The sequence below is a fragment of the Drosophila willistoni genome (genome assembly GCF_018902025.1).
Source record: "Drosophila willistoni isolate 14030-0811.24 chromosome XR unlocalized genomic scaffold, UCI_dwil_1.1 Seg41, whole genome shotgun sequence".
NCBI lineage: Eukaryota > Metazoa > Arthropoda > Insecta > Diptera > Drosophilidae > Drosophila > Drosophila willistoni.
This window is the reverse complement of record NW_025814058.1, coordinates 1,429,701-1,454,060: the sequence shown is the minus strand read 5'-3', so window position 1 is coordinate 1,454,060 and position 24,360 is coordinate 1,429,701. Positions and strand designations below refer to the sequence as shown.

Here is a 24,360-nt window from a genome sequence, read left to right as displayed (position 1 = left end):
AGCAGTGCAATGAAGAAGAGCAGCGAAGAATCCTCTACCAGTGGGGTGTGGTGGGTGGTGTGGGGTGTGAAAAAAACCCTTCGAAAATGGCGAAAAATGGCAAAAATGTTTTTGCGCCCATTAACATGTAAATTAAAAATGTTGTATGCGTTTAAATTGGCGCCTGCTGTAGTCCTTACCAACCATTCTGGTTGCCCAGGCGCCTCAGGTAAATAATCTGATGGTGAGAAACACACAGCACACAGGAGAGCTGGGACACACGGCACACGGATGGCGGACAACTCTGCCGCAACAGGACAACAACATAATTATTCATGAATGGCCCCGGAAAAGTGGAAAATACAGTAATGAGCCAGAGTGCGACTGCGAGTAGCGAGCAGCCAACAACAACCAACAATCAGCAACGAGCCAGCGAAAATGAAACACAAACAAACAAAATGATGGAGGAAGACATTACGTTTCTGGTACATGCGTCATAATTGCCTGAAATATTCTGCCAGGGGATTTTCATAAGCCAGCAAGAAGAATCCTTTGGGGAATTTCGCAAGTGTTTGCGGGTGTGTTTTCTCTATGACTATCTGTGTGTGTGTGTGTGTGTCTCTGACTATCTCTGTGTGTGTGTGTGTGTGTGGAATGCACAACTGACAGCCAAATTTGAGCTTACTTCCTGCACTTTTGTTATCCTGACTAATTGCAATGAGCAAAAATACACACCAAACCCTGCAAGCCTTATTTTGTAGCATACTTTTGGGCTTAAGGTAACTTCTTTGTTGCTATGCGGAATTATCGTATTGCATTTTTACAAAAAAATACAAAGGACACACTACAAATCGACCTCATAAATTCACCCAAAAGGAAACAAGATTTAACACCAAAACACCAAATGTAGAGAATCAGAAATAGGAAGATGTTGAGTCTGTTCGAAATGAACTATCCTACCAAAAAATGTTATAGTGTAGTCACTACAGTGGCACTACTACTGTAATGACGAAATACTTATTAGAAGGTAATAATTTACCATCAGGTCAACTTTTAATGGTCCACACCAAATGTTCTGCTAATTGCCTAAGAAAATCAACTTCTATTTTTTTTGTAGACCCGCACTTTAAGCTCTGAGTTGTGTTTGTGGGATTACAAGTGGGTACAGGTCGGGTAAGTGCGCCTTAATGCAGTTAACTCATTGTTAGTCTTTCATTTAAAGTTCGATTGCAAGTTGTAAGGGGGTAAAAAGTTTTTGTGTTTGTTTGGCAAATTGCAATCAAAATAACCGCAGGCAATAAACTTTTTGAGGATTTTCTTTGGCGAAACTTTGTTCGTGTTATTTTACAATTGTTATTGGTTAGTAGACGTAGGCGACAGCGACGACGTTGACGACGACGACGACGATGACGACAAAAATGGAAGAACAAAAACAAGGGGGCAGGTTTTTTGGTTTTTTTTGGTAGCTTCATGTCCATTACTCACAGTTTCCATAGCTGCTGACTCTTTCAGCAGGGTGCTGGTGATGGTGGTGCCGATACCGATGCCAGAAGCGGAGCCGGGTCCGGTAATAGCACAGGTTTCCGCATAAACGGATGCCGGTGAATTGGAGCGCGATGGTTTTTTACGCGGCGGTTTTAATGGCAATTGCTGCTCTTGCTGATGCAATTGCTGACGTTCGGTCATTTCCATATCGTCGCTCCCTGGATCCCCTTTAGTGGATGTTTCGCTTTCGATGCGTACCATGACGAGAGCGGGTGTACTTGTGGCCACCGAACGGCGCAATGCCATCGATGTCTCACTCTCCTGGTCTGGATTCTCATCCAAACGCTGTTCATCTTTAAATTTCACACGGGTAGCCGTCGTGGTGGGTTCCTCATAAATGTGTTCTGCAATAATCGCAGATTTGCCACCTGTGGGCGATGTGGAAGTGGATGGAGTTCGAGCAGCCGCTTTCCGTTTTATAGAACGGGCACGTAGATTTTGTACGGCTGCACCGATGATGCCACCGTGGGCCTCCTGCCAACGCATACCACCGCCACCGCCGCCGCCGCCGCCGCTGCCAAAAAAGTCCTCCGTATCCGGTTGCAAACGTGGCGTTGCCGATCCAGCTGTTGCTGGCGTATGGGTCATTGTTGACATGGCCGGTGTGGCTCCGGCGCTTGCCTTTTCGAACGACAAATCAGCATGAAATTCTCATTCGATTATTTCCTATTTGTTGTTTTTGGTTGTTGGTGGTTTGTTGGTTTGGGACAGTTGGTGGGTTGGTATATATAATTTTTGGCTTTACTTTAGATTTTTGAGTGATTGGTTGATTGTTTGATTGATTGATTGCGAGAGAGATAATGTTGAGAAAGATACACAGGACTTTTTAGTTAGGATTCTGTATACATTTTGTGATGATTGTAGATTTGCTTTTAAGTTTCAGGTTAAACAATTAGCAATTGTACACAAGTGATGGTTAATCATTCGCAGGGATATTAATAACAAATTTTTTTAGTAAACACATTCGCTCTAGTGGAGAAAACCCAATCTGAGTTTAATCATTACTCACTTTACACCAATCTCAGTTTAAGTTATTTGTCACCACCAAAAAAAAATTAATAGTATATAAGCTTTTGGCATCCGATTCAAATTCGAATAAATGTTTCTTAAATTAAAAAATTAGTTTGAAACTAATTTTTTCTTGATTAATTAGTGCAAATTATTGATTAGGATAGCAAATTCGATTCCTTTTCTTATCAATTTGTTTATATATCTGCCCAAAATATATAATCTACTATATTTATCAGACGGTTAAGAGTAAACACGATATTTGAGTACTTCAAATATTGATATTTACAAATTTAAGAAATATATATACAGTTGCGAACTTAAAAATACCATCACTTGTTGAGGTTATGTGTTCAAAGAATTCTTAGCTTTAATTTAAGGTTCAAGGAACATGTGAATATGTTTTTTGATTGCATTTCGAATCATTTCATTGGAACAAGCAACCAATTTTTAAACTTAACGATACGATTATCCCTCCAAAATCTGGTTTTGGATGAGTTTTCGTTTTTTCACAGAGCATTGTCCTTGAACCTTAAATTAAAGCCAAGAATCCTTTGAACACATAACCTCAGCAAGTGGTGCTATTTTTAAGTTCGCAGCTGTATATATACATATATCCATATAGCCAAGTCGGTTCGTCTGTTTAGTCCAGCAGACAAGGCAAGGCTGTAGTTAGCCCTTTGCTGATCTCGACTTTCCATATGAGATTGTCTATTTAGTCTGACTTTCTAATCCTTGATCAATTACCTTAGTATCAAACTATTAATTAATACTGAAACAATAAAATTAAAAAATGTACTTTAGATTATATCATTCCTATATCTAAGACTACATATGTACGTCTATATGTGTATATATAAAAATAAAACTGTTACCTAGAGGATATTGCACTACAAAGTATTATTAGATAAAGCATTAAGTTGGATATTTAACAAAGATTGCGCATTAACGATACATACATAGATCTAGGGTTTGTTTTTGCTTTTAAGGAGAGCCAAATTCTACACACAGACACACACGAATAGACACTCATACACACACAAACATAACTAAATACATTTAAACATAGACAATAAGAAATACAGTTGCACAATTTACTAATACTGCAAAGTTGTAATTGTTGCTATTGTTTGCTGTATTTCTCTGTGTTCGATTAAACCCAAGAAACAAAAAAAAAATAGTCACCAAAAATAGACAAAATGCACAAACCAAACAAAATTTAAGCAAATAGAACAAAAAAAAAAAACAAAAAAGAAAAATGAAAAAGACCTCAAAAGCTCTCAGGCAATGAAATAAAATAAGTGTAACAAAAAAAAAAACCAAACAACAAAAAATTGGTCAACTACATTTTGTTAGTACTAAAACCATAAATTATGGCGGCCATTATTTCCGGTACGGTTTTTTCTTCTTCTTGAGTGTGTGTGTGCGTGTGTGTGCTGCGTATATATGTGTGTGTGTTTGTGTATGTGACTAAATCAATAGTGAACTTAACTAAATTTTTGGGCACACTGAACAAACAAACAAAAATGAACAGAAAAAAGTTCATTTATAATTTAAATGAAAATTTAATTTGATTTAAATAGCATATTTTTTTTTCTTCTTTTTGTTGTTGTTGTTGTTGTTCGAAGAGAGCGAAAGGGAGAGAGAAAGAGGGAGAATATACATATATAAATATATATATATGTATATATTGGGGCAGTAATTTGATTTGTTTTCCATATTTTGCGGTTCGTAACATTTTTCCCAATTGTAAGTGAGAGACCTTAAAGTGTGTTTCATATATAAATATTTGAACGAATTTCCATTTATTTATTTCTTTTCTTTTTTTTTTTTTTTTTTTGGTTTTCCGTTTGAGGTGGATATTTTTATTTTTTAGAATTGTTTGTATATTTTGCGATATCTTGTGCTTGTTGTTGTTGTTGTTGTTATTGTGGTGGATGCTGCTGCTTATACTTGTTATGTTGTTGTTGTCATTATTGTTAATTAATTATAATCTTGCAGAAGCATACTTAAGCTTTATCAGATTTAAATGGATATACTTAACTGAATACCAATATAACATTTCGTATAATATAGATAAGAAAAGTTTTCTTTAAATTATAAAACTGTTTTCTTTAGCGTTTATTAGATTTGAAATTTTATCGAAATTGCATTTTGCCTATAACAAAATGTAAATAACTAAGCAAAACTTGCATTTTCAGATACATATGTATGTATATTCAAGTTCATTTATCATCAAATGATCTTCGCTTTAATTTTTATATCGGACTCTTCTATCTGATGCCAAATCTTTGACTTAGAAACTCAAAATTACTATAATTTTTATTAAAATCATTTCTTGGGTAAAAAAAAACTAATTTTTGGATGTCAAAAAAAACATTTTTTTTTTAAATATTTTACCATTGATATGGCTAGGACAGTGAATGAAATTGAGGCTTATCATTTTACGATCCTTTTGAATTAATCTGCTATAACACGAGCCAAATAGTCCCTTTTCTATATGGCAGATCTGGCAAATTATCGATGGCACTATCGATAGATGTTATTGATTGATTGATTGATAGGATTTATTGTGTAGTTTTAGTTCGGTTTTTAAAGAAATCTTATGAATTAAAATTAAAAATTCTTAGTAGCTTTTAAGAAAGTCGAGATTTCAGTGTTGAAAAGTTAAAAAACCAGCAAAAGCTAGATTTCAGTGTTGGTAAATGCTATTTTTATATGGCGCTTTGTTTGACCGGCAGCCAAATATTTTACTCTGAATTATTGAATTAGGAAATATTCGACTGCTCTGGCAGCCGAAAATTGTATTGTGACTTATATTTGTTTTTTAAAATCAAGAAATAATGTTTACTCAACAATATTTTCGTTTGTTGAGAAGTGCGAACAAAAGTTTCAAAAAGTTCGCGTATTCGAGTATCCGAAATTTGGCATCTGGCAACACTATCTCAAAGTTTGACAACTTCTTTTAGCCGGAAATAGCTACTTTAAGCCATAATCCTGCTAATGACATAATTTTTCTTTTGTTAATTACTACATAAAAAATCGCCAAGGCGCACCTGAGGTCATGCTCGTGGAATGTTTCTCTTTTGTTTGATACCAAATTTATGTAGTTTAAGCTCGTTTTGGGCCCGAGTAACGTAAGTAAATATTTACCATCGATACTATCGATTTCTTTTCCTATAACAATCGAAAATATGGAATAAGACCACTATCGATAGTTTGCCATCTCTACTAATTGGTGCTATCCTTATTTTGACACTTTATCAGTTCGAATATGCATAGAAATAAATCAGTCAATTCATAACTTAGTTCTGTAAATTCCGAATTTAAATGCAGATAAACAAATAATTATTGCAATAGATCTGCAAGGATATAAAAACTTCGGTGGGCCGAAGTTGGATTCCGGGATGTTGTTTTGTTGCTATGGTACAAATGATGAAACACAAAAAGAATAAAAACACAGAAATCAAATTATAAAAAAAAGTAAAACAAAAAAAAAACGTTAAAACATTAAATTTATATATACCTTTGTATATGTATATATATATATATATATTAGAGATTATATATATATATATGTATATTTATATGAAATTATATACATTTAAAGCGAGTGCGTCTACTTGATAAGAAAAAAATGTTTAATTGAAATATTATTTGAATCGTATGTTTATATATTTTTCTAATTTCGGTTAAAAAAAAAAAAAAACAAAAACAAAAAAAAGTAAACTAAAACAAAAATAAGAAAATTAAAAGAAAAAAGAAGGGGTAAACAAATACCAAAACCCAAAGGAAAAGTTTCAATGCATTTTCTTTTGTATCAAAGCGAAATTCACATGCCATTTTTTTTAGTATATTTTTTGTTGCTTTTTTGCTGAGTTTTTTTCTTATTTTTTTTTTTAGGGGCTTTGGTAAAGGGTGAGATGGAGTATGAGGGGTTGGTGTGTGTAAAGGAGGAATGGTGAAGGTGATGTTGATGCTGATTATGGTGGGGGTGGGGGTGGGAGGTCGGTTGACTTTTTGTGGGGAAGTGTAGGAACAAACAGGGTGTTTTGAGTGTTTGATTGGCTGGTTGGTTGGTTGGTTGGTTGGATTAGCTGGGCTGGGTGCATGAGTTTGTGGTTGATAGCTTACCAAAGGACTTGCAAGAATTACTCCGATCCTGCTTAAGACCGCTGGAAGACGCTGCAAAAATGTACACAAAATAATGTTCATACTCAAAACACACTTTAAGTTTTGGTTTTTGTTTTGGGGGGTATTTTTGTTTTTACTTTAGGTAGGGGATTTCTTTTTAGTTGTTGGCTTCTGGATTTTTTGAAAATTATTTTTTGGTTTATTTCATCTTACAATTAGTGGCTAGAAAGTTGAAATTTGCGTTATTTGTTCTTATCACAAAAATTGGGAATAATGTTCGAGGTTTCGATTTTGTTTTTTGTTTTTTTTTTTTAACGCTGTTTTTGCGTTTTTCGTTTTCTTTTGAAATTCCTTCTAATCCAATTTTTATATTTTTTATGGATTTTATTTGTAAAGGGGTAAAAAACAACTTAACAAAAAAAAAAAGTTATCGACCTATGTGTCATATTTAAATGAAGTTTAAGGGAAAGAACGAAATTCGCCCCTTAAAGAATGTAAAATGCAGTCGCATTATTAGCGGAGGAGGGGTAAATGAGAGAAATTTGCTCCCGAAAGTATGCAAGAATTCGTTTTTAAAAAAGTACATCTTTTTGAATTATAATCTGGATATAAAAGGAAATTACGTTAAAATTAAAATTTGTTGCAATTAATGAATACTTTTCCACCATATTGCATACTTTAAGGGGCAAAGTTTACCCTTTCTTTATTAATTAAAGATAATGAATATTTTTAAAGCTTGGAAACTAAAGGGGGCCAATTTTCATCGTTTTACATAAATATTTCCGTCTTTGAATTTCTTTCAGTCATATCCTTGCAGAGTTTTTTGACAAATTTAATTTTTTTTGTTATCGTATAAACTAAAGTATAATGAATATGCTAGTTGTTCTTTTTAAGCTATTTGCAGTCTTTAAGCACATTTTACGCTTATGTAAAAGAACAAGCAAATTACAGGCTATATTTTCTCATAAAATATGTAAATGTCCCGTTCAAACATAGGCAAAGATATGAACACATCGGCTCAACCGAAGTTTATAAAAGAATTTTGGGTTCTATTTTGGATGAAATACACAATTTATATAAAAATGCTTTGGTTTCTAAAGGACTCGAATGTGAAAGAAATGCAACTGATTTCATTAACATTGTTAAAAAATTACAAAATCATAGAACATGCCACATTTTTAATGTTTGTTCCATTCGAAACGGAATGGGGTTAAATGTTCTTGCTTCTCTTTTGTACACAGCCACATCGAGGGGTTATAGAGCTGAACATGCAAAAATCCATTTACAAAAAAAAATATTTGGAAATTCCTTTTTGAGTTTGTTTTTTTTTTCGTTTGAATTTAGAATTTACCTACCTACCACACACGGGCATGTCAAAACGCATCAATTAAGTTCTAATTAATGTGAAATTTAATATTGAAATTAAAAAAAAAAACAAAAAAAAAAACAGAAAAATAAAACAAACATTTTGTGTAAAATTCATGTTTGTATAAAAAGAGAAAACTTTTTCATTTTGCCCTTTTGTTTTTTTTTTTTGTTACTATTGCTGGTTGTTGTTTTTTATATTTTATGTTTTTTTTTTGTATAATACAACATTTATATTTCATATATATATATATATGTAAGTGTGTGTTTTTAAGTGTGTGTATAAAAAAGGGGGAAAACCAGGTTTAAAATAAAAATATAAAAATAAACAAAACAAAAAAAGAAAAATAACCAAAAAAAAAAAAAAAATGCCGAAAAAAGAAAAGCAAACAAATTAGCAACAATTAATATACACATACAACACAAAAAACAAATTGGATCAAAAAGTTTTCAATATTTTATTTGAATATATTTTGTTAATTTTTTTTTTTTTTTTTGGTTTTTTTAAGATATTTCATACGGACAGTTTGGGGAACAGGGGACGGGAAATTGCGAGACTAGGTGGTGGCTAGGTTGGAGGGGAGGGGAAGACACACAATAAATATATATAAATATGCGCTTTTCTTTACTTGTTTTTGACAAAATGCTAAAAATGAGAGGAGAACACACGGGCGGGGGAGGGTGAAAGAAATACTTTAAATATAAAGTGAGCTTCGAGCAATTTTCTTGACTAAAAAAACAAGAACAAAATGAAATGATAAAAAGTTAGAACATACGGAAACGGAAATAGTAAATGGAAATGAATATTTAATAATTTTTTGTTGAAAGGGCAATTAACAATAGTACAGACTTAGATAGGGATACATATATATTTGTTTATATATATTTAGAGAGACAGATAGAGAGATAGACAGAGAGAGAGAGAGAGCGAGTTATAGATAGATAGATAGATAGATAGAGAGAGAGAGAGAGAGAGAGAGAGACGCAACACAATGACTGGAGCTGGAGTTGTATACTATTGAGTGTCGTTTTTTTTTTTTAAATGTGTTCATTTCCTTTTTTATTCGTCTTATTCATATATCAAAGTTTGAATCATTTGCTGTGTTATATTTATATATGTATGTATATATGTATGTATGTGTGTGTATGTATGTGTGTTTGATTGTGTAAAAGTGTTTGTGTTCTTGTCTCTATGTGTACGCGTGTGTTTACCTGTGTTACGGGATTCTCGCCCGGACGATAGACCACATTGTGCAATGGACGCTTACGGCCCACATAATTGACGCAAACAAATTCCAACAAGGATGCATAGATGAAGCACATACAAACACCATCCCATACGTTCATTGCCGTCAAATTGGAGACAACTGGCAGAGTGCTGCGGAAACCGTTCGAGGTAGTGAAGAAATTCAACATTGTTGTCACGCCTGAGCCATGGATGGGTAAAGACAACAAATGCAGATATTTTCCAATTTTTGACGAAAGAAAAGAAAAGTTTGCATTAGTATGTTTCGCTTAGACTCTTAAATAAAGTACATATACATATATACATATAAATGTATACCCTTATATATGTATATATATATATAGATCTATTGTGTATAAGTTTAGGTAAATGTATGCGTGTGTGTGTGTTTGTTATAGTTGGGACATACAAGGGATAAAAGTTGGTACACTGGCATTTATGTAGGCAAAGGAACCAGGTGATTTTGTATGTGTGTGTGTGTGTGTGTTCAAGTTGAGTTTTTAATTAGTTTCATTTGTTGTTCTTGTTGTTTTAAGTATGTACAAAAGTTGGTCAATTAAAGTTTCATTATATTGCATTATTATTATTATTATTATTAATGTGCGTAAAAAGCTAAACAACTAAAATTATTACATTCTACGACAAATTGTTGGATGGTATTTTTGTTCAGGATTTTGGATTTTCCATAAATTTAAGGTTTTTTTTCGGTTTTTCTTTTGTGCAAAGGAAATTTATTCAGTTTTAAATGAAGTTTTTAGTTTTTGTAAAAAGTTTTTGGAAAAACTGTAAACGTTTTACGAAAAATCTATCAAGATTTTGAGGCAATGTAATTTCGATTGAGTTGAATTTTAAAAAAATCTTGTTTACAATTATTATTTTGTTTCCAAACAATTCACAAGTTCCTCAAATTTTGTTTTCGAAACTCAAAAAGAAATCATGCCATTAGTAAAATAATATAGATTATTCTGTTAGTGGAATCGTATAGGTTCATCCTACTTAATTGCATTACGTAGTGACGATACGTAGTGATCCGATGTTAAACGGAAGTTTACTGTATTTTGTTTTGATAATTTCTGATTCCATATTCATATTCGTGTTATGCTGTTGCTTGTTGCAATTTGTGGAGAATTATGATTACAATTGGATAAAGATTGCCAGTTGGCTGGATTGAAAGCAAACACATTATAATCAATCTTAGTTGCCTAATTAGTTCTTGCCTAATTTGCTCTAGCTGCCTGCCAGCTTGCCTGCCTTTCTGCCTAACTGACTGACGACGACTGCAACAAAATTGAACTAGTCTTTCGGATTGCATTTAAGTTGGTTTGGCTGCAACCATCCATCCAAACCGAACGACTAACAGCAGCCACACAGACCCTCATCGATTTTCAATTTAGCAAACGAAATCTCAGCGCACCACTCAAACTGCAGAAAACTGCTTCGTCAAGGAAAGCAGAAGCAAATGCATAGTTTGAGTGCACGAGCAGGAGCAGGAAAAGCAGAAATAGAAAAAGGAAAATGAAGCGCAAGTAAATTCGAAAGATGCGAATTTCTTGACAAACATTGAGCAAATCCACCAATTGAAGTCCGCATCTAAAATTAAATTACCCAATTTAAGTAATCGAGTTAAGAATAGAGAAAAATGTACAGAGATGCCATCCACATATTGACATCGTAACGAAATGGCATCTCATGTTTGCTGTCATTCAAGATAGTGTTGCACAATGCAATTGCTATTTGCATTTTGATGCAAATGCTAAATGGCAAATGCCATTAAACTGACTAACTTTTTGATCTAAACTATTTAAATTACATATATGCATAGTTTTTTTAAAGTTCAATTTTCAGCTTCAAAGTGAATCATATTGTAAAATGCTTCGCTTTGTCTGTCTCTGTTCTTCTATCTCTCTGTATTTGTCCTAGTCCATGTAGCCCATATGGCTTGTGCATAAATCATCATGTATGATGTTTTCAACTCTCCACGTCATCATCATCATCATCATCATCATCATCATCATCATCATCATCATCATTATCATCATCAGTGGCAGCAGTAGCAGCAAAAGCAAATATAAATACCAGGGCAAAGTCCATGTCTCTGTCTTTGTCCACCAGAGTCGTCCTTGCAGCAGCTGCCAACGACATTTGATGTTTCGTTTGACATTTACTTGTCTCTTTTATTTTTGTTTTTGGTATGGTGGATTTGATGCTTTTCCATCTTGGTCTTGGGTTTTGCTTTTTTTTTCTCTTCTCTTCTCTTGACCAAGCAGAGCATTATAATTGCATTAGTTTCTTCTGTCAGCTCGAAACGGTAATTTTAAAGTCAACCAGCCAAATGGTTAAAAACAAGAGGTTCTAATAAAATATTTAGCCTCGATTGAAAAATACATGTAAATTGATTTTAAATGATTCTATTCATTCATTCAATTTGATTCGAAAACATTGGAAGAAAACAAATGGAATTGGAAGCAAGTTCTCGTACTTAGTTTTGAAATTATCTCAATCAGTAACAATTAAATTGCTTATAATGATTCCCTCTTTGAAGAAAATCAAAATTATAGTAAGTACTAAATAATTTAAAGTAAATATATAGTAAGTATTATTAAGTGCTTTAGGTTATATTCATACGAAGCTTTAATTAAGGCATTTTCTCAGTTCAGATTAAAGTAAAAGAAAAAAGTCTTAAGGATAAATACTTAGAGTTAATAGAGTTCATGCAAGAGTCGAAAGAGAGTGCAAATAACATTAGAGGAAATTAAATGATAAAGTATACAAAATTTAAATAAAGAACTGTCAAATCTAGCGCCTAGCTGAACAATTCACATATACAGATACATATATACATACATATATATATATATATATATATATATATATATATATTTGTATATCTTTAAATGATTGTTAGCATGAATATGAACGAATAATGGACCTATTTAAACAAAAGACATTTGAAAATCTAAAAGAATTTGCCAATTAGTTATTAAAATTATTATTTTTTTTGTTTTGTTGCTTCAATTTTGATTAAGACTAAAACTTACTAAAACTGCTCAACGCGCCTAAATTTTAATTGGAAGACTAAGATTTTGTTTTGATTTGGTAAACTGAATTTTTCTTTTTAACTTATTATATTTTTTTTTTTGTAGAGTTTTTGTTTGTTTTTATTTTCATTTTCTTTTTTCTTGGTTGGTATTATTCTTATTTATTTATTAATTTTTTTTGTTTGTTGTTGTTGTTTTTTTTTTGTTGTGGTTTTACGTACCGATCATAACCCGGGCTGGCACTGCATTCCATTCCAGCCAAAATGTGATAAACGACGAGGTGACCAATATAATGCCAGGTATGAAAACGGTTGTAAAATAATATGCACGATCACGGGTAAATGTCAACTCGACCTGTAGGCAACTGTAATTACCTTAAATAGTGGGGGTGGGGGGAGGTGGGCCACAAAGGCTCAATTATCATCAAAACGCTTTTACATACAACACACGCAAAAGAACACACACATTTACAGAAAGTCGTTTTTAAAAATTCCAATACCCTTGCAGACGATTCAAGCAAAGGAAATCAGTTGAATCGATAAATGTATCATAAGAAACGTTTTCTATACCCATATTTTTGGATTTAAACCGAGTATTGGTATTCATCATTTTAGAAAAGTGCAAATTAAAATTTGCAGAAAGCGATAGAGCAAAAAGGACAAGCCAGGAGACATTTGTCCAACTGCTGTAGGTTCTATGTACATATATCGGACAAAAATATTTATCGAAAAACCTTCAAAACGAATTGATTATGACAAATTCGCCAACTGCAAGGGTATATAGAAATATCGGTGTGCCGAAATTTTGCTTCCGCAATTATTTTTGGTTTTTTTTTTTTATTCTTATAGAGAAGCCTAAACCTAATAGCCTAAGCCTAGACACTAAATTGGCTTTTGGACTCAACTAGACCTTTTATTGTCCTAGGAAGGAATTTCAAAATATTAACGAAAAAAATGTAATAAAATTGATATATGGTTTATTGCTTTCGATAATTTTTTGGTGGATGTTTTTTGGGCAATACAAGAAACATTAACCCATGCAGCAATCTTGATACGGAAACATATGACACAAAATAAAGGAAAAACGTAAATGGTTGGAAAAAAATATTAAATGAAAAATAATAAATATATATACTTAAGTACAATATATATGAATGGAGAAAAATACTTTTTTTTTTTTTTGGTTTTTTTTGGGTGGGCACTGTTTGAAAGGCATTTTGGTTGGTTGAATTTTGTTTTACGAATTTTTAACTACCACAAAGGAAATAAAAAAAAAAAAGAAAAAAGAATAGGAAACAATTAAAGAAAAATGAAAATGGAATGTTTGCTTACATACAAAGAAAATTGGCTACGGAAAAGAGGCGAGAGGTAAAAGTAAATCAATTTCTCAAATGGCGTAGATAAAAATTGATTTTGCAAGGGTTGATTAAAAAATTTGTCGCAAAAAAAGGCGATATTATTTTTGTTTTTGATATTTCAATTTAAATTTTTTTGATTTTGGTTTTGGATTTAATTTGTTGTAGTTGTAGTAGTAGTAGTAGTAGGTTGTATTGATAGTTGTTGTTTGTTGTTGTAATTATTGTTACCTATCATTGATCTAGCTGGCACGGCATTCCATTCTAGCCAGAATGTTATAAAGGATGACGTCACCAATATAATGCCAGGTATAAAAACGGTGGTGAAATAGAATGCACGATCTCTGGTAAAGATTAAATCGACCCTAAGACAGCTGTAGTTCCCTATGGGTAGGACGGGGTGGGGATTACGGGTAGCATAGTTGAATTTATTTTAGTTTTTTGTTGTTGTTGTTGTAGATTTGAGAGGTAGGAGGAAGGGTAGACAAAGATTAGACCATTAGAAAGGTAGTTTAAAAACAAATATTCTATTTTTGTTGTTTGATTTGGTTGGTTTTGTTTGTTCAAAAAGCGCAACTAGCCTACTCAAAAGTATAAAAACAAAGGATATCAAAAGCCAAGCCATTTACAGAAATCTCAAAATATAGTTTGTTGCTGTTTTTTTTTTTTTTTCAAAATGTTTTTCTTTTGGTTACCAGAAATTAGCTGCTTTTTTTTTTAAGACTACATATAATAAAATTAAAATTATGATAATAATATTCCATTTGAAATTTCGGGAACAGCATATCACAGGGTAAACTTACCTCGCCAACTGTTCTGATCACAGGCCGTAGTTTGATTTTTTATCAAATACGCATTCAATGTGGTCAATGAGGGACTTTTCCTTAGTGTGTCCTCATCGTTCTTCCAAACATATTTGATTTGTGCCTCTTCATAGGAAACTGTGGAATAGATTTTTCAGTCTAATTACTTGGTTGGTTCTTTGAGATTTGTTCTGTTTAGTCTTGAAATAAATTGGCTTAGACCTCTTTTCGCTGATTTTTTGTATTGACATTAAACTAAATAATAATGTTGGGGGAAAACAACAAAACAAATTTTTGGTTTGTGAAGAAAAAAATTTGTTCAAAGAGATTTGCCCATGAAAAATCTACAAAATTTTCTTCAAAAAGCCATTTACTTGAGATAAAAGTAAAAAAAATGGGAGAGAGGCCCGGCCCTAAAAGAACGAAACCCAAAAATACTTGATAAACATTTCCCTTTTTGTCGCCCAGCAGTCCCTTACCCGCTCCTCAATTTCAATCTTTTATCATTAATTAATTACATTAATGTAAATAGATGTTGGCATAGACAATGTTGCCCATGTATTGTCTGTCAAGTGAATTAAATCATATTTGAGACAAACAAGCCATGACAAGAAGGCAAGAAGAAGAAGCAAATGCCAAAAGCAAAACAGCAAAGAAAAGCCAAAGACTGACACATGGATGGATCGGTGGAGAGGAAATATAAGTACATGGGGAAAAGTGATGGGAAAAAAAAAGGAAAAAGCCATCATAGATGGCAAATCTCAACAATGTCATACTGTGGCAGACTTGGTGGAGTCTTTGCTTCAACTTCCACTCCAAAGTAATTTACAATTTGCCTCACGTCTTCACAACAGAATGGTAAAGCGGAATGGATGTCAATATGAGGGGAAGGGGAGGGGTGGATAATAAACATGTTGGAAAGGGAACAAGGCGGAAACAACTTTTCGCAAAACAATAGCTGAAAAGCGCTCAGCCTAGTCGGCAGTCGACAGTCAGAACAGTTGTTAGTCACTTTGTCAGGCTTTTGTCGTATACCATTGACTTACACACATACATACATACATACATACATACATCCAGCAACACTATGGAACAGTGCGCCAAGATTTCCCTTGTGTGTGTGTGTGTGTGTGTGTGTGTAAAGGAAGACAGCATTGTTGGATATCACAGAAGGAGAAGTTAAAGAGGAGTAGAGTACAGTCCATTGTTAGTCAAGTTCATTTTGCAACACTTTTGTGCCCATCATTTTCATATTATTTACACAATCTTTTGATTTGCAGTTAACAGTTTGAATTTGTACTTACTGCTTTCCATGGAGAAGGAACATTTTGGATCATCAAATGGAAATATGTGTAGACTGCCCTGACAGGATAGAATCAGGTGACGTCTGCAAGTATAGGAAATTAAAACAACATTAGCGAATTGAAGGCAAATCAATTTTCAATCAATAATAAATAGGTGTATATATTTTATCTGCATGGTCAACTTTGCCTTTAATGTGCTCAATTGTCAAATTTATAATGAAATTTCAAGAATATTGTGAATATTATATTGTAAAAAAACAAGATTTTAATGAGGTCTTAAACTTCTAAAAATCTTCTATAATTTCTATCTTTTGTTCAGTTGAGCAAAAAACAAAGTCAACCTGGTCATTGGCTTTGCTTTACAGTTTCAATAAGTTTTATGAAAACATTAAATTCTGGGTTTAACATTTTTCAATTTGTCATGGTTTATCATTGAAAACTTAGTTTGCCATCTTTTTTGACCTTCTTTAAGTTGAGTTTGTTCCATAAATTTCCTCTAGCAAATGCTTGTCTTTGCCACTTAATAACATGCCGTGTTGTCCTGCGTCATTTCATAATTTCTCCCTTTTTACTATTCCCACCCCTTTCCCATCCTTCGGTCCCGTGTTCTACACACCCTTGCATTCCTTTTAACATCTCCTCCGCATTACCCCACTTTTGTTTTTAGACTGGTCCAAAGTTTCCTTTTGCAGACATTTGTCCTTGTTTGGGCTATGCAAACAAGAAAATGAGAGAGTGTGATAGAGAGACAGCGAGGACGCAGAATTGGAAGGGAAAGGGGAAAAGTGAAAAAAGTAAATGGCAACTGCAACTTATTTTAATTGCTGGACGACACTTTTGCGCTCTGCAGTCAATTGGAAAAGTTCTGTTGAATTTTCCAACAGCAACAGAAAAAACATATAACCAGTATGAAGAAGAAAAACAGGAGAAAAATGTAGAGCAGACAAGACTGGAGAAAGAGAGCGGTGTCAAAGGAAAAGGGGCAAGGAAAGGTGGAGCATCATCATCATCCTCATCATCATCTCCATATTGTTAAAAGCAAACAAGTGACGAAGCGAGTTTTTAGTTTGCCAGTTTTTTACCTGAGCAAGGTAAAGAAACTGTTCAAACATTTTCATACATTTTTCTTCCAAAAAAAAAGGGAGAATATATGCAAATATATACAGGGTGTTGTAAAATCGGACCCTTCAATGTACAATCATTGCCCCAAAGACATTGAAGAGCAATGTTATCAATTACAAACCTAAAGTGGCAAAAACATTGTCGTTTTTTAGTTGATGTTTTAAAGAAGAAGAAATAGAAGAATAGAAGAATGTCTTTAGTGTGTCATGTGAATTGCCAATTGCTCCTTGTTCTAATGTTGGTGACACCCTGTATATTAAGTGCTATATATCTTTTAGGACATGCATATGGTTGCGTTTTTTTTCTGTTTGTATTTTTTTTCTCTTAAATATATGTATATTTCTTTTAATATTTCAACAAACAAATTCTCCCCCTCTTTGGTTGCGTTTTCTTACTCACTCTTGTGTTGGTGGCATTCTAATTTATACGAAAACTTTTTGATATGAATTTGCATAAAAATTTCATTCATATTCAAATCGGTTGCTCTCGCCAGTTCTCTCACCTCATTGCGTACGTAATGGTCCCGTTCCGAAATATTCTTAAAGCAAAATGCATTGGTATGATGGGATCCTTGAAATCGCCATGCATAATGAAATACGTATCCGGCGTCCAGATGCTATCATGATGATGCAGAGCATTTAAAAAGTCATAATGCGACTTATTGCCATATTGCAAACGTGGATCGTTCCATTGTTGATTCAATAGAAATTCCACTTCGTATTTCTGCATATACATTTATATATATTCCAAATCCACCAAAAGCAAAGAATAAAGAAGAAAAAGAAAAACATTTATGTTTTAGTATTAATAAATAGATGTGTAATATGTCATATATATATATATAGATCGATTTGTTTTAATCGGTTTTCTATAGTATTTTGGCTTTACCAAACTGCTTTCATCAGGCGAAGCTAAGCTTAGGAGCAAGACATTCACATTTACCGTTAGGGTGCCTATAAGAATAAAAATCCATATAGAAATTTATTAAATACAACAATTTCATTTCATAAAAATAATAGTTTTTTTATATTAGCGAACGGAAATCAAAGTAGAAAAGAAATATTTGTTGAAACACAAAACTTATATTAAAAACAAAAAAAAAAAAAAACTATTACACAAAAAAAAAGAGAAGAGAATAATATAAAGAAGCGACAAATGAAACTGTGACAAAACTAAATCAAAGTAAAAGAAATCTTTTCTTTAAAAGAAAAACGGTATAAATCAACGTATATAGATATATCATGGGATTCATTGTTTTATTTATTTTGTTTTTGTATTTCATTTTTAGCGAGATATATCACCAACCGCGATTATGTGGTCTCCGCGCATTTTGATTTGTGGCCATATCGGGTGACTGTAAGCCACAGCAAAAGTCTTCATCTGCAAAATTCAAGTGGGAGGTTTTTGTTTTCTAAAAATTGTAATTCTAGTTGATAAACAGACAAAAAACGAATTTCTTAATACAATTCCCCTATGTGCCATATTATAGTATTACTGTTGCTTATTTTACAAATTTCATACGAATTATTTAAGAGGAATTGTGATTGATGCAAAAGCATTATCAGATTTTTGTTAATAGAATGCGATCTGAATTAAGAAAATAATAATATTCATATGAACTTTTAATCATTTGGCTTTAAAGACTAGAACATAAATACCTAATTACCTATATATTTATTGCAGATTTTAAAGCACAAGTACTACTTAAAGCTATTTGAGACCCTTGCAATAATAATGCAACTTTAATATAATCAACTAAGCAGAATATTTCTATTACTGATATTGATGGAATGTTTTAATAATTGTTTAATTTTATTTTTATTTTAAGCTTCTATTCGAACTAAGACTAAAATAAAATTATTCAGTTCCATGGCTCAATGCGAATTACTTTTGTTTAGTAATGAACACTAAATTACTCACTAAATAACCAATTCTTGAACTGAAGTCTCGGACAGTTTCGATCGTTTGGCTAATTTAAACTTTAAAAGTTTCTTAAGTTTGTCTCAACTCTTGCGCTCCATTGATGCAATTTTTATTAGCGATTCCTTTAAACATTTTCTTTTAATCGCTTTCTCTTTTTTTTTTTTCAAATATCCTGTGCTTAAATTTTATAATGCAACCCCACAACAATGTATACATATGTATGGCTATACATATATATAATTATTTTCCAAGTAATTACATTATACAGATGGTCTGTGGAGCCAATAAAGAAATAGGTGGGTTCATCCTATTTGCCACCCGCAACCCTCATCCCATTGTCCTAGTATTCTACTGGTACTACTTTGCTTCAACAAAATTGCATCCAGGCGAGGAGGAGCCATTAAGTTTAATTGATTTTATAGTGACCATGCATCGTCTTGTTGGTTGAACGCCCCACCACTATCCAACACCGAGCAACCAACCGTTTGCCGTCTTCCAATTCTTGAAAATGTCTTGTAATGGCAATCCCTACTTCCTTACTATCCTCATTCCCTCGCCCTCGCCTGGGTTAGCTTAATGACTTCAGCGACAAAAACAGAACAAAGACTACATTTTCCTTCTTTCTTTTTGTGTTTTTTGTTGTTGCCGTTGCAATTTTCCCTGTTATTATTGTCTCATACACTTAGACAAATTGAAAATTTCAAGAAATACTGAAGAAAAATGCGTTTCCCCTTAACTTGAATTTTCGCTTCACTTGAACTTCTTACCATTTACAGGCGGCAGTAATCGTTTATCATAGCGTTTCTTCTCTAGTAATAAATCTAATATCTCTTTATCCGAACTGGATTCATCGAATCTGTATGTGAAGAAACAAGCAAAAAGGAATTTGTTTTATTTTAGTTTTCCTTTCATTTATTTATTGTGTTAGGAAAATTTATTGATTGTCAAACGTCAAAGGGATGTTTTTCTTTTTGTTTTTCATAGTTTATTTCGTTGAAGTAGAAAAATGTTAGTAAGAATTTCGCACAACATGTTAACATTGATGGATTTTCATGTATATACAAATAGTTTTGTAGGCTCTATGTAAGTTGGTGTGTATGTGTGTATCTGTATGTGTATGTGTGTGTGTGTGTGTTGGCGTCGAGAAGGAAATGCGATTTTGATTGAAGTTTCAAGTGAAGGTTAGTAGACCAATTTGACAAAAGAAGCTTAATGTAACCGAAAATAGTAAAAAGTTTTGCAAAAACAGATAAAACGGATGGATGAAGTTGGCTGTGAGTTAAATAAGATTAAGTGTGGCTGTTGGCCTAAAGCATTGTGCGGTTAAGCATGGTATTAATATGGTCTGATAGAGTTGAGTATGGCACGGTTAGATGAGGCATCATTAGCATAATGAGTTTTGATTGATCTTTTACGAATTGATTTGACTTTTATGTGAAATTGATAAAAGTAAACTTAAATTGGGGTAAATAAATCAACATAAAAGAAATGAACAATTTGAAACAAAGCTTTTTGCATGCTTCTTTCAAGTGCATATCTCCAATTAGCGTTGAAAAACAAGAATAAATTTTTGTTAAAGCGATAAACAAATATAATTTGCATAATTGGAATATAGATTAAATCAAATATATATTTGTTCTTTTTGCTTTGTTTATTGTTTTTGTTTTTTAGTTTGTGCATTTAACTTACTTCGACCAATCGATGCCATGACTGAAAGAATTTCAAAAGAAAACAAAAAATAAATAGAACCATTTTTTGTTTTTTTGTGGTGTATATATAATTTTTTTTTTTTTTTTTTTTTTGGTTTGGTGGGGTCAGGTAAGAAGGTTTAACAGGCGATACATAGAGAGAGAGAAAGAGAGAGAGATACAAGGAGATTTACAGAGAGAGAGAGAGAGAGAAAGAGAGACATAGAAAGAGATACAGTCACATTTATGGACGTGTTTGTGTGTGTGTGGTGTGTAAAGTGTGTAAAAGGATGACTCTCAAATAGTTATCTAGATAGGTCCTGCCATGGTTTTTTTTTTTGCTTTTTGATTTAGCCAAGTCAATACAACTTTGGTCACTTACATGGGATGCTTGTCGAGGGCACCCGACGTCTCCGATTGTGTGGCAGCCGCTGTGGTTGCGGTAGTTAGATAGCATAGCATCAATATAACACTGGAGGCGGCATAGAAACTGAACGATTGACTATAATGCTTATAATGCTGTCCCAAGTATTGATAGGCTGCCGATGCGGAGGTGGCTAAAATCGATGCGGACATGGCAGCAGTGGTGGCGGGTAAATAGGAGGACGATGGCGACTGCGACGGCAACGGCAACGGCGATGATGACGGTGGCGACGGCAGTGGTGGCGGTTGCCATCGTTGATAGGCTAACTCATCCTCATTTCTATCACGCCGATCATGGTTATGATTTGTGTTCGCTAGGGCAACTGTAGCCTGCCACAGCATCTCTTGAAAATTGAATGCTGTTGTGGCAGCGGCGGCGGCGGTGGCAGCGGCGGCAGCGGTGTAGGCGGCGGGTGGCCTAAGTCTGGAACGTAACCGAACATGATCTTTATCCTGTTGATATTGCTGGCGATGTTGTCGCTTTCTACGTTGGCTATAACAATTTGAGCAAGTTATTTGCTTCGTTGTGTTCGTTGTTGTTGTTGCCTGAATATCGATTCCAATCCTTTGCCGCCCTGCCAACTCGTCCTCTTTGTTCTCGTCTTTGTCCTTGTTGTAAACCACTTGACTGCGGCTCGGTTGTTGCTGTGTTGCTGGGTGTTGCTGTTCTGGTTGTTGTTGTTGTTGTTGTTGTTGCTTTTGTTCTTCTTGTTGTTGTGTCGTTAAAAGCACTTGAGCTCTTGCTTTTAGATGTTTGCTATCGTTTGCTGTTTCTGTTTCGGTTTCTCTTGCTGTTTTATGATTTTGTTGATAGTTATCCTTGATTTTGATGTCCTCAGCTGGCTTTGTGGTTGTTGTTGTTGTTGTTGTTCTTGATGTTGTTCTTGTTATTGTTGTTATCGCTGTTGTTCTTGTTACTCTTGTGGCACCGCATTGATTTTGCTTTTGTTGTTGTTCTTGCTGCTGCTGTTTTTTTGTCCTTTGCTGTATACTTTTGGCTGCTTCAAAGGCGCAGCCCATGTTACAAGAACTGCAACAACAAGAAAAGAATAGATGAAATATACATTTTAAAATGCTATAGCATACTTTTCAGAGCACACACGTTCACATATTTGTAGAAAAATATGTGTTTTCTTTTTCTCTTGTAAATAAATAAATTGAATATAAAACTTTTAAGGAAATTCATCTAGACAGAAGATATATAAATCAAAAATAAAGCAGATTAATCTATATATCTTGAACTCTCACTACTTTTTCGAATTTAATTTTTGGATTTTGTAGAGTACATAAGGTTTAAAGAGCAATAGAATGTTCCTAAACTATTTTACATTGACCTATTTCATCTGAGAATCTAGTTAGTCTGTCCTATTCCTCAATTAAACTTACATTCAATAGTGAATTAGAAATTTAAAAATCAATCACTTTCGTTGCTCAGCTTTGAAACTTTACTAAAACTTGTTTATTGAAATTCAACTATTTCAAATAGTATTTGCCCTCAATTTGATTTTCAATCAATAACCAAGAGAAAGTTTAATTTACAAACAACAAAAGAAAAACTAATTTCGTTTTGGTTTTTTTGCTTTTTGTTTTTTATTTTTAACCCCTTTCGCACCCAATCTGAAACCGAAAATCTGTCATTACCCACTTGACAGTCATTAAAAACGAAAAACTTCTTTGGCAATGACTTTTTGCTTCGCGCTGTGGATGTTGATTGATGTGGTAATATTGGGAAAGTTGATACAAAACACAAGCCACACCACAAAAACGGTATGGCAGGGCCCACGTCCCGTTCCCACATACCCGTCGAACCCCTTCAACATCATCCACTAGCCACGCCCCGCTGCGTGTTAAACGACAAGAACAGGCTAAAGCAATGACTTCAACAACTACAATAACAGCAACAATAACAAGAGCAACAAGAGATAGATAGATATATACTGGCTTCCTTCCCACTATAGTCATGGTCCCAAAAGTCAGTCTGACAAAAAAAAAAAAAAGAGAGAGCATAAAAACAACCTAAACTGTCGTCAGTCACTCAATCTGTCAAAGCATTTTAATACCCTGCAAAATTTGCTGTGGTTAAAAGGCTTATTGAAGTGTTTAAGAAGAAGAATAAGTATAAACTATTAGTTTAAATTTTCAATTTTTTACCAATTTCAATCAAAAATGTATAAATCATTTCTGGGGGATCAATGAATACATTGGGGATTATTGGGGACTATTTAAGAAAACAAGCAAATAAACCATGTTAAAGTCTTAATTTCCACCAAATGGTTGATCTTTAATAAAGGCTTGGCTGCTTGAAAGATATGGAGGTTCAACAAAAATTATATTTTACTTGGTATAGAGTATCATATTGTTGGCATTGTCACTTAGGATACAATACTTCTATTATTGCGTTTTTATACCATACATCCATAGGGTGAAATGGTATATTAAAGTCGCCAAAATGTATGTAACAGGCAGAAGGAAGCATCTCCGACCCCACAAAGTATATATATTCTTGATCAGGATCAACAACCGAGTCGATCTAGCCATGTCCGTCTGTCCGTCCGTCCGTCCGTCCGTCCGTCTGTCCGTCTGTCCGTCTGTCCGTATGAACACCTAGATCTCGGAGACTATAAGAGCTAGAGCCACCAAATTTTTTATGTAGACTAGTGTAGTATGTAGAGTGATCAAGTTTATTTCAAATTTTTGCCACGCCCCTTCCCGCCCCCGCAATTTAAAAAAAGCGTTTATCTCAAAAACTATTCCAGCTAGAGACACCATATTTGGTATGTATATTCGCTTAGTAAATGCACACATTTTGTATGTATAAAAATTTTGCCACGCCCTTTTCCGCCCCCGTAATTTGAAAAACTTGATTATCTCCCGTATTTTTTTACCTCATCCAATCAAATTTGGCACACTTAAATTTAATACTAATATCTATCAAAATACCAAATTTGATCAAAATCGGATAAAAAACAGTCGAGTTATGCATATAAACGTTTTTCCATAAGGCCGGAGTTGGCCGTTGGCTGGTGGGGGCGCTAGGGTGCTCGTATGATTGAGTGAGCGATATACTAAGATATGCTTTAAGAGGCATGTGAAAATGCTTGAAATATTTGCTTTACTGGTGTATGGTATACCAAAGTCGGCGAGACGACTTACTTACTTCATTTGCTGTTGCTATTGCTATTGTTGCTATTTTTAGTGGCGCTTGCATGTCGGAGACTTGTCTCTTACTTTTGCCTGTTGTCGGTTTGTATGAAACCAAGAATGCAATTTTCATTTTATTTCATTCCTTTTTGGGACGATTTAAGTTAAGTTTTCGGTTTTTTTGGTTTGTGTTCTTTTGATGCCATACGTTGTGAATTTTTTTTTTTTGTCCAACGAACCACAGAAATTCAATTTCCTTGTCCATTTAATAGTATGTATATAGATGC

At 33.6% G+C, this 24,360-nt stretch overlaps 1 protein-coding gene across 1 annotated transcript in view; it reads right to left on the bottom strand.

Moving 5' to 3' along the window:
* LOC6642969 overlaps positions 1 to 24,360 on the bottom strand; it is a 60,526-nt gene that overhangs the window by 4,369 nt on the left and 31,797 nt on the right. The window contains exons 4-15 of the mRNA XM_047012244.1: positions 20,892 to 21,962; positions 20,511 to 20,531; positions 19,589 to 19,677; positions 18,204 to 18,278; positions 17,787 to 17,851; positions 17,401 to 17,621; positions 15,777 to 15,859; positions 14,473 to 14,610; positions 13,901 to 14,053; positions 9,244 to 9,458; positions 6,667 to 6,717; positions 1,465 to 2,145 (exon numbers count right to left, since the gene is read on the bottom strand). Of these exons, the coding sequence (XP_046868200.1) occupies positions 1,465 to 2,145; positions 6,667 to 6,717; positions 9,244 to 9,458; positions 13,901 to 14,053; positions 14,473 to 14,610; positions 15,777 to 15,859; positions 17,401 to 17,621; positions 17,787 to 17,851; positions 18,204 to 18,278; positions 19,589 to 19,677; positions 20,511 to 20,531; positions 20,892 to 21,952 (2,853 nt within the window). The 5' untranslated portion in view covers positions 21,953 to 21,962. The remainder of the gene's footprint in view (positions 1 to 1,464; positions 2,146 to 6,666; positions 6,718 to 9,243; positions 9,459 to 13,900; positions 14,054 to 14,472; positions 14,611 to 15,776; positions 15,860 to 17,400; positions 17,622 to 17,786; positions 17,852 to 18,203; positions 18,279 to 19,588; positions 19,678 to 20,510; positions 20,532 to 20,891; positions 21,963 to 24,360) is intronic.